A 15,403-nucleotide genomic window follows, 5' to 3' on the forward strand; every position below is an offset into this window, starting at 1 on the left:
ATTTAAAAACAAAAAACCCAAGCAAACAAAAAAACCCCCTTGAAAACTGTCCAAAGGATTGTTAAACTAATGAGTGGCAGGCACAGACCTGCCTGGTAACGTACATATGGCTTGCCCTATTATTTCATATACCTATTTTCTTAAATGAAAATAGTAATTTACAGTGCTTCCTGAACTGGTCATTCAAAATATACATTATCAAAGGGTAGAGTTAAATTACCCATACAGTGACTTTAAATTGCACCTGAATGACAAACATTATAATCACTGTTGCCTTTGGAGTGAAGAGGAAGTTACTCAGCATACAATTGGAGATGTGTGGGTAACACAGAATATAGGATTTTAAACTAAGTATAAAGACCTTTAGTAAACAATTCTAGCAGTTTAAATTGCATAATTTGATACTTTCTACATGGAAAGAACAGGAAAAAAATTTTTGGGGGATCTTCTAGAGTTTTTGGGTTTTGGCTACCGTAAGTTTCTACCAATATTGCTGTTGCCGCAAATATAAAGACTTTTAACATTTATAAGTATTCTGCAAGTCTGGAAGATCTGACTTTCAAAGCAGAGGTGCAAGATGACTCTGTAGACTAAGATTTTGATTCTTGAGACTTCAACAATTAACTACCGAGGTATGCAAAACACTGAGTTTCCCCTGAAGATACTCCTTGACTTCCATGCCCATCTAAGCAAGCTCTCAGAGATTAAGATCTGTTCAACGTTGCCAAGATCAGCAGCGAGCAGTTGGACTATAGCACACCTGTGACTCAACATGGGCACAGGTCAAAACCATTTATGCGCATGGTATCACATGTGTACTTGGCATAGTTGCTGAAAAAGCAAGCACAGTCTAAACAAAGTGTGGTGAAATACAGAGAACATTTGGTTTTCTTCTATAGGGTCCTATAAGATGGATACAGTAAAATGAATACAACCCAAAGTTTCTTCTAGAAGACTGACTATAATTTACTGCTCAAACTACCCCAGGAAATCTACAGTGATATTCTGATGTACATAGATAGAGCTCCAAATGAGAAGAAATTGGCCCTTGATGCTTTGCTTGTTTTATGTGGCAAGCTGATTTATTTAGAAGTAAACTAACTACATCTGAAAAGGCAAATGATTATTTATTTCATGGGAAATTGAACGGCGTATTTATTTACACATTTTAAACACGATCAAGTACAGCAGTTTGGCAAGCTTCTACTGAGAAAGAAATGCAGAAATATTTTAGCAAATGGTGATATGTCTCAAGATGAAGTGGTTTTTAAAAACCATTACCATTTTAATGTCTGCAGATTGCACTATTCCTGACACGAATATACTCATGCCCTGAACAATCTGAATCTAACTTGTATTGTTATTTATCTGTTACTGCCAAATAAGCACATTCAGTGGACAACTCTGAAATTTGCCATTATATATCCACGTGAAGAGTTCAGTGTCATCCTGAACTATAATTCCACTGCCATTTACCTCTTTTTATTGACAATGAACAGCACGCAACGCCCAGTCTATAAGAAAGCAAGAGAAGGCATTTGGTTTGTTGATGATTTTCCCTGTTAAATAATTGTCTGCTTACTAACACTCCAATGGGCCAAATATATGACACAGGGGAGAGTATTTAATCAAATAAGTATCAATTCAACAGGCCACTTACATGTGATATACAACAAAGTAAAGGGAACACTTACATTCATCTTGCATAATTAAAACACACACATGTGTCTTGCCCAGGCTTAGGATGATTGTAGCTACATACTTCTTTGCTTTCCTAGTGAAAATATGGCTTTCTCATATTTACTTTTCTCTTTATTTTGTGTCTTAAGACCGTGCACAAAGAATCAACCGGGAATAAAGCAGTTTCTTTGGGGTTTTGGTATTGACCTTGTGGACCCGTGAGTGCTGCAAGTAAAAGAGAAGGGGGCTTTGGTCCCTGGGTCACTGGAAGTAAGGCCAGATTTTTGATCTGCATCCAAGTCCAGTATGTCATCACACATGAACAGGAGAGGTTAAAAGGGCAGATTTTTAAGCATTTGGCTGTGCAACTACTGCCTCATTTGTATACCCATAGTTTCTACAGCTGAACATGCAAATTTGGCAACTATGGACTCAAATAGTTCCTTGCAACTTTGAAATTTTAAAATATATACTTAATGTATAAATAGTCAGATGAGTAAGTTGCTGTGCCTACAGAAGATCTATACCCACACTCATAGCACCCTGAGTTAATGCTGAAATTAATGGTATTTTCCTAAATGAAGCTAAACGAAAACACACGAATTTTCATGCAAAAACGAGATTTGCAATTAGAGAAAACTTTCTTTGTTTGTTCTACAAACAGAGGAGTGGATATACTAAAAGGACCAGGTGACTTTCTCTGGTCAAATGTCATAACAGCCATCATCCTTTCCAATTTATAACAACAACTTTGTCTTTCTAAGGATGCTTTCCCTTAGACGTTTTTAGTGCTTTTTAAGTATCAGCAATTAAACTTTGCAATGCTGAGATCACCAGAGAGCAAAAACTGGTAATGTAACCAGTGAAAATTGCTGGAGAACTTTGGTTGACATGCTTACTTGTATTAAAAATTGGCTAACACGTTGGGGCAATACCTCATAAAACTGCAAGCAGCATTGAGACGCTTATTTAGCCAAAGACTTCAAATTTAATGTCTAATCAAAAACACATCTCCGAGCAGTACAATGCCTTTAAAACCCATACCAAGTGCGTTTGGCATTAGTGTACTTCTGACTCAACAGAAAGAGTGCCAGTCGACATTGATAAAGAAAAAACATTTCTCTCTAGCAATTAACTATTTCCAATACTGAAGCTGCCATAGAACATTCAACAGTCTATCATCTGAGTTTTCAGAAGTAATGCTTTTTGTTTTCTTTTTTTTTTTTAATTTTTTTGCTATAAAAGGGAATAGCTTACTGGAAAATATGAAGGCATTTCAGATTTTTAAAAAATCCCAGTTTTTCTGTCTTGCTGACAGTGCTTAGAAAATGTGGGTTGACTTGTTTTTTGATTGCTGTTTAAATAACAGATTAATTTAATAATTGTTGGGATATTGAATAACAACAAATTATGGGGTGGGACAGCCAAACTCTGACCCTAATGACATTCTTATGTTAATTCTTATTTTCTTTTAGGCTCCTGCTTTCTTAATAAAACCTATATTTTTGAAAATTGTTTTTAAACATTGCAAATTATCCCAAAGTAGCATTTATTTTTTGCTAGTAAGAGATAAGTTTACATATAGAGAGTGTATTTTATGTGCCTGTATACATTTAGTGCCTGACTCAAAGTCTGCTTACGTGTAGAGGTGCCCTTCCATTGATTGAATAAGTTTCCAGAGACGGCTGAAAAGGTGAGCCAGCTATTTCCAAAGTAATTAGCATGTAGTCCTTTCTACTGTGTGACTGATTTGTGAGGATACTTTGATTTAAATCCAAGCACCCATGATTAAAAACTGTGATTGGAAACGTTTATAAGAATAAGGCTTAGTTGTCATCACTACAGTTGGTAACCGCTCCCCTTGGTAACTGTGGAGTGCGGCGTTTTTCTGTAAGATCAGTAACAGCACACCCGGGGCGGAATAAGAGCGAGCCTCTGATTCTCACCGTGTGACCTTGTTAACTGTGACTGTGACGCTGTTAGCAGTAACACAGTATTTGTGCTCCAAGATCTCTTATCTAAGTAACATTATATGGTTTCAATTAACATCAGTCATCATTTTTACTTCTACTAAGGGACTGCTTTTAGTCTCCTTTTTCAGACAAGGGCTCTGTAGTAGTGCCTGACGCTGTAGGAACAAAAGACAGTGGCTTGAATGAGTAACTTGTGACACAAACTTGCTTGCAGCAGAGTATTTGCACAACTTCTGTTTGCAGACCTGTTCACAATATACTGACTTTTCCAGTGTCTTTCAAATAGGTTTGCAATATTAGAGTTGGTATATATTCAGCTAAATATTTAAAAATATTTTTTTCTATTTGTAATCAAGGTTTGCAAGTATATATCACAAACAGATTAATCTATAACACGATCCAAGGAGGACACAGAAAATAATCCCACTGACTCAACGCAATCTGAATTGAGAACCCAGTACGCATCAGATGCCATGCAGATTAACCGCTGAGTACGGTGTCAGTTCAAGACTCATGGCATATAAGGTTGAACCCTAATTTTGACTGATTGAGCCCATCATTCTTAAATTACAAGCATTAAGCAATACACTTGCTTGTAAAAATATTTATTGTTACTGAGGCCATGAAACAGAAAACTGGGTCAGAAGATGTAGGTCTACGAAGGACTTTGGGTCAAATTCCTTAGCTGTTCTGCGGGAAAGTGTCCTGGGTTATAACAAAAATATTTGGAATCCAATGCAGTCTGCAATCTTAGATGCAATTTGTAGATTGTTAATGACAGTGGGTAAATGGTATAACGAAGAACTTTCCCATGAGAATCTAATAGTTCTTCTGGATTATTTCTTTAGGTTTTGCCATTGCTTGTGGAGAAAAATAATGGGTGCCTTGAGATCAGTTTGTAACTTACAGGGTTTTCTTTTATTTTTCTGTTCCACTGTGGAACACAAAATGTTTTTCTATGAAAAAGATCTTAGCGCATTATTTTTGAAATACTATAATTTTCACTAAACTCAGTTTCCAACTCAATGCTGTCCAAGTATTGCAGAATTCTGTTATTTTTGAAAGTTATTTCCTTTGACCTGAAGTTACCTAAGAAGACAGACTGAAATCTGCATTCCTTTGAGAAAACCTGGTCCTGTTAAATTAATCTTCTTTTCATGGAATCATGTCCATTCGCAATATTTAAACATAAGAGATGTATGATAACTTGTTGCACAAATTCTCAGTAACCTTCTCCTAAATGATCACAGAATAAGGCTGCTTGAATTCTACAATGCTGGCACGAAGCACTCATAGCAGTGTAACATACATTGTATTTGATATGTCAAGTGGAAAAGTCACAGCTTGATTTTGGTGAGTTTGTACTTTTCAGGGAGTGGGACCTATTGTTACACTTAACGGGTTCCCGAGGATCGCCTTACAAAGCACTTTCGTACGTCTATCCCACAAAGCCATACAAAAACAATTATTCACACAAGACATTAATAATTTCCTTACAATTAAAAGTTGGTCAGCAGCAAATTAAAAGTGAATACCACCACTTAAAATATATCTCCAGTGTACTGACTCCTATTTCCTGTTTTAAAACAATGGAGATATCGAGGAGAAAATTTAGGAGCAAGTCCAGAAGCACACCTATTGACTTCAAAGAGAAGAAGTTTTCACCTTTATTTGTTAATTGCATATTGATTTAGTCTGGAAAGGAAGAGTTGTAACCATTTTTGTTTGACTTATAAATTCTTCTTGACTTACATTGATGGACTTCTTCTTATATTGACAGACAAATTATTGCTGTAAATACTGATGTCCTTTGCAATGATTACCTCTCAGCATAAAGGAAATCCAATTAAGAGACTTACTGAAGTAGAGAAATTTGCATAAACAATACTGATGCAATTCTTCAATTACAATGTACCATAACTACAGTAAAAACGTCACTGCACATAGGCACCAAATGCAGAGAAAGACATTTTCAGTACAAAGGAGGAAAGCTAGACCGAAGTCTTTCTCTTTCAGCCCTACAAAGGACAGCTTTACGGTAGCAATGGTAGAACCGACAAGGTTGCAGCACTGACGTGAGATTTGTTACTACTAACTCAGCTTCCCAGCGCTGAAAGTTTGGAGGATGGATTTAATCCTCTCCCACTCTTTCAGCCTAACAATTCGAAGAAGGAAACACTGTTTGGCATTCAAGTAGAACAACCAGATCTCACTGTACCACAGGGGAACTTCTAACCTATCCAGCAGGGTTTCACTCCTGTATAGGAGAGCTAACAGCACTAACCTTTTGTATCTAAATCTTTACAGAATGTGTCCTTAGAATGCTGCCTGTGTCCAGGAAAAGTCTTAAAACATTCACTCTTCTTTGAACTTAGCAGAAGCCTCTGCTGGTTTTACAGTTTTTGGTAGAAAATAATAGGCGCTGCTTTAATTTAAGAGTATCAAACTTTTAAATGACCCCTGTAATAAGAGAAATGACACCCTGACAGAAGTCATTATGTAAGATAAAACATAACAGACTTGTACGTTTTTCAGCATAACCTTGAATAATTCAGTTTTACTGCTTTGTCACAAACAGTTGTATAAAAAAAACTGAAAGGGCTTACTTGAAACAGTCATCGCAAGCAATATTCCCCGTGGTCTCCTTTATAGTGCGTTCAGAAACAAAAGCTGGATATTCAGTATCACAGGGCTCTAGGGTCTGTTTCAACCTCTGCGCTATAGGCACAGGAAAAAATATCTTGATGTTAACATGGGAAGAACAGCACACAAAATTCTGAACAACGTGAGATGCTGTATTACAGAGCTCACAGAGAACGGAAACGTTACTCAGCTTCTGCCACCCTGTGAGATTTCCTAGGCAGTGCATAACACTATTTTTTCAATTAAAAAAAAAAAAAGTTTATCCATGGAATGTAATTTTGTAAGACATAACTGTTAAAGTAGTTATTCACGGTTTAGCCATTGCCAACCTACCTTACGTTTATGCACAAGCTTTTATTCTTTCTCTGTAGATTCCAGAGGGACTTACTGTCATTCTTATTTCAGTGATGCTGTGCATCACTAACTATTATGTATGGGGCTTTACATTTATTTGATATCTAAACTGTGGTACGTCTTACTGAAGCCAAAACACGTTTTGGATTACAGGTTGGGAATCTTTGCAGAGTTTCATCAGTTAGAATAACTCTGTGGGTGGGGGGCAGAAGTGCTATTTTGCCCAGAACCAATGCTTGTTATCTGCTTCCCAAAATAGTAATAATTAAGACTCCATAACACTTTTAATCTGAAGCCCTTGGAGTGCAAGGAAAAAGAAAGCATCACCATTTACATCTTAAAGGTTGGGAAATTGAGGTACCAGGAAGCAGTGAGACTGGCTCAAGGTCAAACTACAGGACAGCAGCAAAGCTGGGAACTGAAGGCAGCTCTTCTGACTCTCACACTGATGTATTTGTTGGACAATGTCTCTCCCTCTTTGCCTTTCTTTTTCCTCCCCACCCCTTCATTCTTCCTGAACACAGAGATACACTTGCACATCAGCACAAATGTTAAGCCTATCTTAAACTAATTGCTAAGTGAGAAAACAAGACGAGGTATGACAAAAATAGATTACACTAAACAGGCTCTTGGACTTGACAGATCTTCCATTCACGATAATCTGTTTCAGAGCCGGTGGTGTATCTACTGCACGGTGCCAGGGGAATGACCAAAATTGCATTTGCAATCACACATGAGGACATGCATTTCTGAACCGTTCATAATTTTTGTATATAATTAAAAAAAAATATTCCCCCAAATGCACAGATCTCAAGGGAGGTACTAAAGTTGCTCAGAAAAGTTTTGTAATTTCTGATGTTTTCACTATGATCGTGACATATTTAACAATTTAGCATTTTTTAAAAAATTGTCTGACTAGCTCTACTGCACCTTCTCCCTTTCTTTTCTGTTCTCCTTATCTGTTGCCAAGAATGACTGAAATTTATCGCCTGTATTTTGGGTCTACGCTCACTTGTATCAACGTATGGCTTGTGTAACAAAGAGACTGCCAAAGATCCGTGGGTCTCGGATTTCCAGCACCTCGTGAGAGTCCAGAAGATGATGGTGTTGCCCAAGGTTTAGGGCAACAGTTTCTTCGCTCTCATTTACAAATGTGATTGAGATTACAAGATCTTGTGCAGAAGTATTTTTCATACTAGGGTTTGGTAAATTGGCAGGTGTGTGGGGACCCTCTAGGATCTTCGTAATATGTGATGCTCTATTAATGTCACAATTTGAGCAGGAAGCAATTTCCCCATTAGAGGAACGGATTTTTTTTCTGAGCTTTGTTAAGCATTGTTAAGTAAAAAAATGTGCAAGTTCATTAGTTTTAATTTCATGAAGCGCATTCATAATTATTGCAACTCTTACTGGTAACATAGCATCTACAGAAGAACCTAAGCAGATGCTTTTCTCTCCTGCTGACTTCTCTCTTGTGAAATCTCTCTTGCTTTTGCTTTACTGACATGTGTTGGTTTCTAACCAACTATCACTTGCTACCTAACCAAATTTGAACTGGGCAAGCAGTATCATAAAAATGATGACATTCCAATGAGCATGACGAGGGGGTATTTTCAATACTCTTACTCATCTAAGAAATGGAGTGAGTAAATTGTGTTGCTAAAACTTCACTTTCAACTAAAACGTGAATGAATATCCCTCAATCATGCTTGTCTGTCAAAGTGCTGTAATGATAGTTTTGTCTTTAAGGAAAGAAAGGTTGCAAGTTACTAGTACCTGTCTTCTGTAGTTAGCACATGCTTAAAATACAAAACAGACATTCATTTTCATGAGATGAAGAGGGATACTGTCTTTAAAGGATATTTTCCCTAACATGCAATGCAAGTGCCATTGGATGTTTCATGTCAGGATATAGTAAGGCATATTTGTACAGTACACTTGAAAAAACATCCAAAAAAGTTACCTGTTCCCTACACTAGCTGCTTTGCGCTGTTCTGCAAACACCAAGGACTGACTGGCATACCTGCCATTCCTCGTCAGATATAGGAAGTTTTGCATTTTCTGGGTCTAGCACGGCAAACCCTGCTGTCCTTCACAGCCATCAGTGTAAGAGACATTTTTCATCACGGTTAGGGAAATCACTGGAAAGTTAGTCTTGGTTTTTAGGAGACCTGTCCAGGCACTGCTGATTACGAAGCAGCCCCAAAAGCAAATAGCGTCTGGCTGGTTCTCATGAAGCTCTATTTGTGTACGTGCACCCAACCTACATCGGGCTCATTGCTCATGTAACAGAAGAATTGGCTCCAGTGTTGCAATGCAGTCTAAGTTTACATCAGTATGGGACAGGCTGTACTATGTTCATGCACCTGTATTTCCAGAAGGCTCTTACCAAAGCTTCCCCTCCAGCAGACACCCATCTCAGCCTCCCCTTCTCCCTGCGCAGCATGTGCGACACGTCCGGCAGTAGCCTGACGTGGGCTTTGCCCGTGACAGCCCTGCTTCCCGGCTGCGCCAGGATAGGTCTTTCTGCTAGAAGAGCTCCAGCATCTTATTACTACAGGGGATACTGGAATATTCCAGGGCATCACTATGTTCCATTTTCCCGATACCTTAACTTCAGACAGGATATTATTTTGGCATAAAGACAGCCTAGTACCCAGGCAATGCAAATATAAACTGAAGACTAAAGTAGCAATTTTATCCCTTGCCTTGCTGAGGAATATGCAAATCTGCAAATACGAGGCTGAAGAATGCGGTGTAAATTATTATACCAGGAAATGGCATGCAGCATAATGTGCTTATGAAATAGCCAGTTGAAGAGCGCTGCTCTTGTAAATTAGCCCTTTAGTTTTGAGCAACGCTTCTGAAATGCCGTAAAAAGTCTGCTAAAATATAAGAGAGAGTTGACATTGAAATCTTACAATTCTTGTGGGAACTGTTAAAGTGTCATTATTATTTCAAATGAAGCCTACACATTTTTAAAAATTGAGTAAATTGAATTTTAGTTCATCTAGATTTTATTACTTTAAAATGTCTATTTTGAATGGAATGATAAAACAAAATACAGTTTTAACCAGTCTTGTTTAAAAAGAAAAGCATAAAATTTACTATCTTAAGCCTTAAAAACTATTTTCATATGAAATTATATTGAGATGACCATGCTCCTGTGGACTTCTGTTGAAATGGCATTTTCCAGCACAATAACCCCCTACATATTACAGCAGCTCTAGAAAAAGTGTAGTATAAGCAGAAAAAGGCTAGTGTAATTGTTTTATTCACAAAGACTGTTTTGGAATGAAGGGAAACATTTTTAAAAAACATTAATCATTATCTACTACTTTAACTTTTCCATTATAGTAGTGTACTGTATTCCTAGAGTACACACACGCACTTTGTGGTTATTCATAGAAGATCTTAATTATCTTGTGTTTTGGGAAACATTAACAAAGAAGAGGATGGTGTCATGGGAGACAAACTATTGTTACCAGACGTCTGCTATTTAATCTAAAACATTTTACACACATCTGAATTTCAAAAATCCAATTTAATCTAGCCATTTCTGTCATTAGGGCCAGGAAAAAAAATTACACTTACCTTTTGCCGTTAGATCAGAGTGCCACCAACTGCATAGATTAAATTCCACAAGGAACCTAAAAAAATCATTAGAGTTTTCATATTATCCCACAGAATGTTTTCAAAACACTAAACTGGCAGTGGTTCGATACCATGAATCCTATTTTAAATAAAAGCTAACACAGAACTGAAATTCCTGTTACTAGCGTAACTCTGCAATTATCAACTACTGCTATTCTCATATTTTCACTGGGTTGTATCTTACCACTGAGAATTTATTATGAAATTAACCCCATCAATACATAATAGATTTACCTATTATTAATTTAAATTATTGATTTTATTTGAAGTGTCCATTAAAATTCTCAATGCGTGGCAGCATACCGTGTTTTTATTGTTGAACATTACTGAACATTATTTCTTCATTATGCAGGGTTTTTTGACTCTCTAGTAAAGTGCCATAGGATTATAACTGTCCTGGCTACAGTACAGGAGTACACATAAAATACTTATATTAATTCTGGAAATAAAATAATAAAACTGATTTATTTCTAGGAGCAAAAAACATTGATTAACCAGTGTCTAATCGACTCTGACTAGACGCGTAGAGAATGCATTTTCCCACTAAAATATACTGCGATTTACTTTGTGATTGGACTGAAATGTGTCAGTCTATCAGTTACTGTACGTGTAAAGAATGTGGAACCAGCATCCAGTTTATCATATGCACATGAAACTACAATACTTATAAACACAGAAAATTTCTGGAAATTTTTGAAGCTGTTATAGTTAGCATTGAAGTCTCATTTTAACATGATTTCTTTCCCTGATATTTACTTAGAAAGCTGCATTTAAGATCAACCTCTGCCCTCTGGCAATAGCCATTCAGTTAATTCTCCTTAACTCTTATTCCAAACTTTGATGAAAGCTCATATAATTTACAATTAAAACAAAATGACTACATGAAAAAATTAGTTCTATTTCAATAAAGATAAAATTCACTTAAGTCTCCAACTCTGCTCTCTGGTAAGAACAATAATAAAACATATAGGTTAATAATACAAGAGACATTTTAAGGCTTCCTCTTCTCCATATGATATTTCTCTGTGATTTCTTAGGCAACCTCTCTTAAAGGCAATGCTCATTATGTATTAACTTGAAATGTTAGAAGAATTAGGCCAGGTAAAAAAATTCAGCAACATCCAGAGTACACCTTATCTGGCATGTACTGTAAAAGGTCCATCTCACAGAAGTCCATGAAGTGATGAACAATACAGTGAATCACTGCCACAGTTTGCTCTGTTGACAACAGCCCACCCAAGCAGCATTCCAAACAGCCAGACATCTATGTAAAATTTAACAGTAACCACAATAATAAATGTGGTTTGTATATTGCGATCTGCTAGACTTACTAAGCAAAGACATACGGATATAAGTGAAGGCCACAAATAATGCAAGAAGTGCAATTGTGCATTCATATAGCCAAATTTTTCTCAGATTTTAACAATGCAAAATTGGAAAGCAAAAAATTAACAAATATTACTACATTTAAAATCATATAATAGAAGCAGCACAATGTATGTAAAAGGCAAAAAGTACAAATATTCATTAAGTATTCAAAAGCACAATTATTCATTAATTTATACAAATATTCATTAAGTTCTTGATAAAATTTACTTACAAGACAAGCTCAGTCATAATCCATTTTACTGCAGCAAAGAAGGCATTATAAGGCTGAAGAGAAGCAACTCATTTAATAGAAGGGCAAAACATGCAGTATTTATATCTTAACTGAATTCTTCATATAAAGACGATGTTATGGATATTCAAATGCATGGGTAGCATGAGAAAAAAACAGTAACTTTTTCTTATGAAGAAGCAAATATTATTATACTGAATATTCAAAGATATCGTAACGAAATTTTCTTTTAATGTGGTTGGTCATATACACAGATTATCAGTTGGAAAAGGAAAGTTTTGCAAATGATTCTGAAATATTTAACCTCTAGGGGTTCCTATTTCCCAGGCTATTGCTGGAGGAACAGCTCTGGTAGATAATATGAGCTTTTCTTAGACTGCAATTCACAGACTTGCCTCTCTGTAATGTAAATCTCTATTCATTACCTCAGTCTAATTAGGCTAGGAACAGCTTCTGAAGTTTGAATTTACCTAAATGAAGTTATCTGTGTCATATTGAAGGCCCAGTTGTAAGCTCTTCAAGGAGTTTTTAAGATTCTTCCCTCTGTTTTTCTGGATCATAACGAATACAGCAAATACTTTGAAAATCCTGTGTTTACAGTACTTCTACTACATTTTGAATATTTTATTTTTTAAAAGAATATCAATAGGATTCTTCTTTTATGAAAGAATCTCAGGCAGAAAAATCAGTTTCCAGAAATCTGGAAAGGAATGTATCCTTGTCTCACTCATTTGTGTTAGGGTCTCCTAGTTGCATAAAATTTTGCAGATTTTTAGATTCCATATCAACAGAGCATTTTAGCACATGTAAGAAGTCATACTGACTTTAAGAGAACTACTCAGATATCTAAAATCATGCTTAACCATCCTGAATCAGCACCGTACTGCAGCGGTGCCATTTTGCACAGCAGGAATTGGCCATTTAAAGTTTTCAGAGGCCGCAAAGAGTATTTCTGCACAGGGCTGATAACTCACAGAGCCAACGAGCTAGTGTCAGTCAGTGGCACGAAAGGCTGAAACAGCAAGCCAGCAGCATGCATAATGCCCGAGACAGTAAAGATTTTCACCTATTACGGACTATCTTATAGAAAAAGATTAAAAGCTACGAGACTTTCCTAGAGACGAAAAGAAAACAAAATTTCAGCCTTGTGGGACATCTTATTCATTTGCATTCTAAATCAGGAAACCTGAAATTTCACACCCAAGTCATTAACTTTGTTGCATACTTTTGTTTTCACAATGCCAAATGATTTAGTGTAAAATAATACATTTATTATTACTTACGAACAGACATATTTAATGTAAAATATACTATGTATTATAAAAGTATTTTAATATGAGAACTAAAAGAATATTTTTAAACAATATATCTGGAAAAAAACTTCAATAATATGAACAGAAAATGAGAAAAATAATTTGTTTTGAAATGTTAGCAGAAAAACATTTCATTACATTGATATAAATGCATTCTCATGAAAGGAGATGTTACTAAGACAGCCTTTTCCACTCAAAGGCTGTTCCTTCAGAAACTCCAGCAAAAACTGCAGGAGTTTTATTCTCTCTGTGTATCTAAACCATCATTGAGAGCCAAAGGAATTGGCTGAATCGGTGACTCTATGGCACCGATACATTTGCAACAAAGTGGTTCTATGGAGAGTTATCTGGGACTTGAATAAATTAAAACAAAAAAATTGCTAAATAACAAAGTATCTGGATATCTTTTCAGAAGCAATCCTGTACTGGTAAAGAAATGGACCAGATGATCTATAAATCTAGTCCATCCCTAATTTATCATTTTAGTCCCACAGCCTAAAAAGCTACGATAGAAAGAGGGATCCAGCCCTGACACCTATTTTCCACAATTTTGTCAGAATGTTGCGATAGATCCTTAGTAGTCATACAGTCTTCGATGCCTATGCTCCACTTCTATGCTGCTGAAAATACGAACTTTTTAAAGAGTCTCAGTCTTGTCCCTATATCTATTCCGGTATTTGTAAAACCATAATTGTGAAGAGGAAGGATAAACATTTGTGAACAAGCATTTTGCTTATGTAGAAACTGTACTGAATACTGCCTAATAACCTGATCTATATGTGCAAAACTGGGCATAAAACCACGAAAAAAATACTTTTGAGGAATCTAGCCCTACCTGTTTTTAATGCAAGATCTCTTGATACTTTCTCTGTAGTCATGGTTATTAGATGTGACTGAATCAACAGGAAAATAATAAAATAACCAAAGCTCTGCCCATCTTTCATGTTGAACATCACAAAAAACTCTCTTGAGGTTTAAAGAAGAGTTTGGCTATCTTTAAGAAAATAAAGAAAGAACATGCTCGCCATGTCTCAGTGTATCCCACAACAGTTGCAGGGTTTTTTCTCCATAAACACAGCCTGGACAAAAATTGGAATAGTGAAAATCTCTTGGATTCAAGCCCCAAGCTGTTAAAGTAAGAGAGAAATACTTCAGCTCTTCGTGCTGGGTGCTTATGCAAACTGAGCTGAAGCCCCAAGCCTTGGGATGGAAGGTTGTTGCTAAGAGTTGTAATATATTTTAAAATTTTTCATGCAAATGTGATTCACAGCACCCCGTTCTATTTCACTGATAACTTAAGTCTCATTGCACAGCCTGGCACTTATCATTATGTCAAGATAGTCTTTTTTCAGTTCAGGCTTGAGCGGATAACAGACTGATAAGTGCAGTAAATCCAAATTTGCAGTTATTTGAAAAACATAGAGTCATGTAAATATGTAAATGAAAACATCCCAAACTGCATATGATTATTAAACCATAGAAGCCATATATAGAGATTTGGAAGTTGCCAGAACTTTGATATTTACTCAGCAGTTTAACTATATGTAGGCTTACTTTTTCTAGCTAGATCCCTGTGCTTTTAAAAATACTATCAGATAGCTTTTCCACACTGGTGAAATTGCTCGAGTGTTTTGCTGCTGTCTTTCCATAAGAATTTTTCATGCTAATACTGTCATATATTTGTTAAAATGGTTCCTTTTTAATATGCAAAAGCTATACTTTATCTAATACCTTATCAGTTCTAATAGATTACTATAGTGATCAGTAAAACATATCTATGATTATAAAATAGCCTTGGGGTTATTACCTAGACATACGATTTAGCAACAAGGAATTGTTGCCCTTGCAAGACCCACCTTGACTCTCATCAGGCCTTGCAGAGGGGCAGGGTTTGTATCCAGATCGGATTGCAAGACAAGGGTTTAAATGCATTGAAATTCTACTTTAAAAGACATCTTCTTTAATTACTAAGGAAAAAAAAAAGTGATAAAAATCACTGACTTGTGTGCCTTGCCAATGAACCAATCCTTTCCTATAAAAAAACAAATCTCAATTTTTAATTTGAATTACATTTCTGCATGCATGTACGTCTTTACATACAGAAAAGGCATATGTGATTCCAGTCTCCCAAACAAAGCACAATCTGTTGCCAAATTTACAAAGTCCTA

General features: G+C 36.1%; 1 protein-coding gene across 1 annotated transcript in view; it reads right to left on the reverse strand.

The window, feature by feature from the left end:
* CACNA2D3 (calcium voltage-gated channel auxiliary subunit alpha2delta 3) overlaps positions 1-15,403 on the reverse strand; it is a 478,745-nt gene that overhangs the window by 12,579 nt on the left and 450,763 nt on the right. Inside the window, exons 33-35 of the mRNA XM_072876518.1 lie at positions 11,905-11,957; positions 10,245-10,300; positions 6,260-6,371 (exon numbers count right to left, since the gene is read on the reverse strand). Of these exons, the coding sequence (XP_072732619.1) occupies positions 6,260-6,371; positions 10,245-10,300; positions 11,905-11,957 (221 nt within the window). The remainder of the gene's footprint in view (positions 1-6,259; positions 6,372-10,244; positions 10,301-11,904; positions 11,958-15,403) is intronic.

The sequence above is a fragment of the Ciconia boyciana genome, chromosome 11 (genome assembly GCF_034638445.1).
Source record: "Ciconia boyciana chromosome 11, ASM3463844v1, whole genome shotgun sequence".
Classification (NCBI taxonomy): domain Eukaryota; kingdom Metazoa; phylum Chordata; class Aves; order Ciconiiformes; family Ciconiidae; genus Ciconia; species Ciconia boyciana.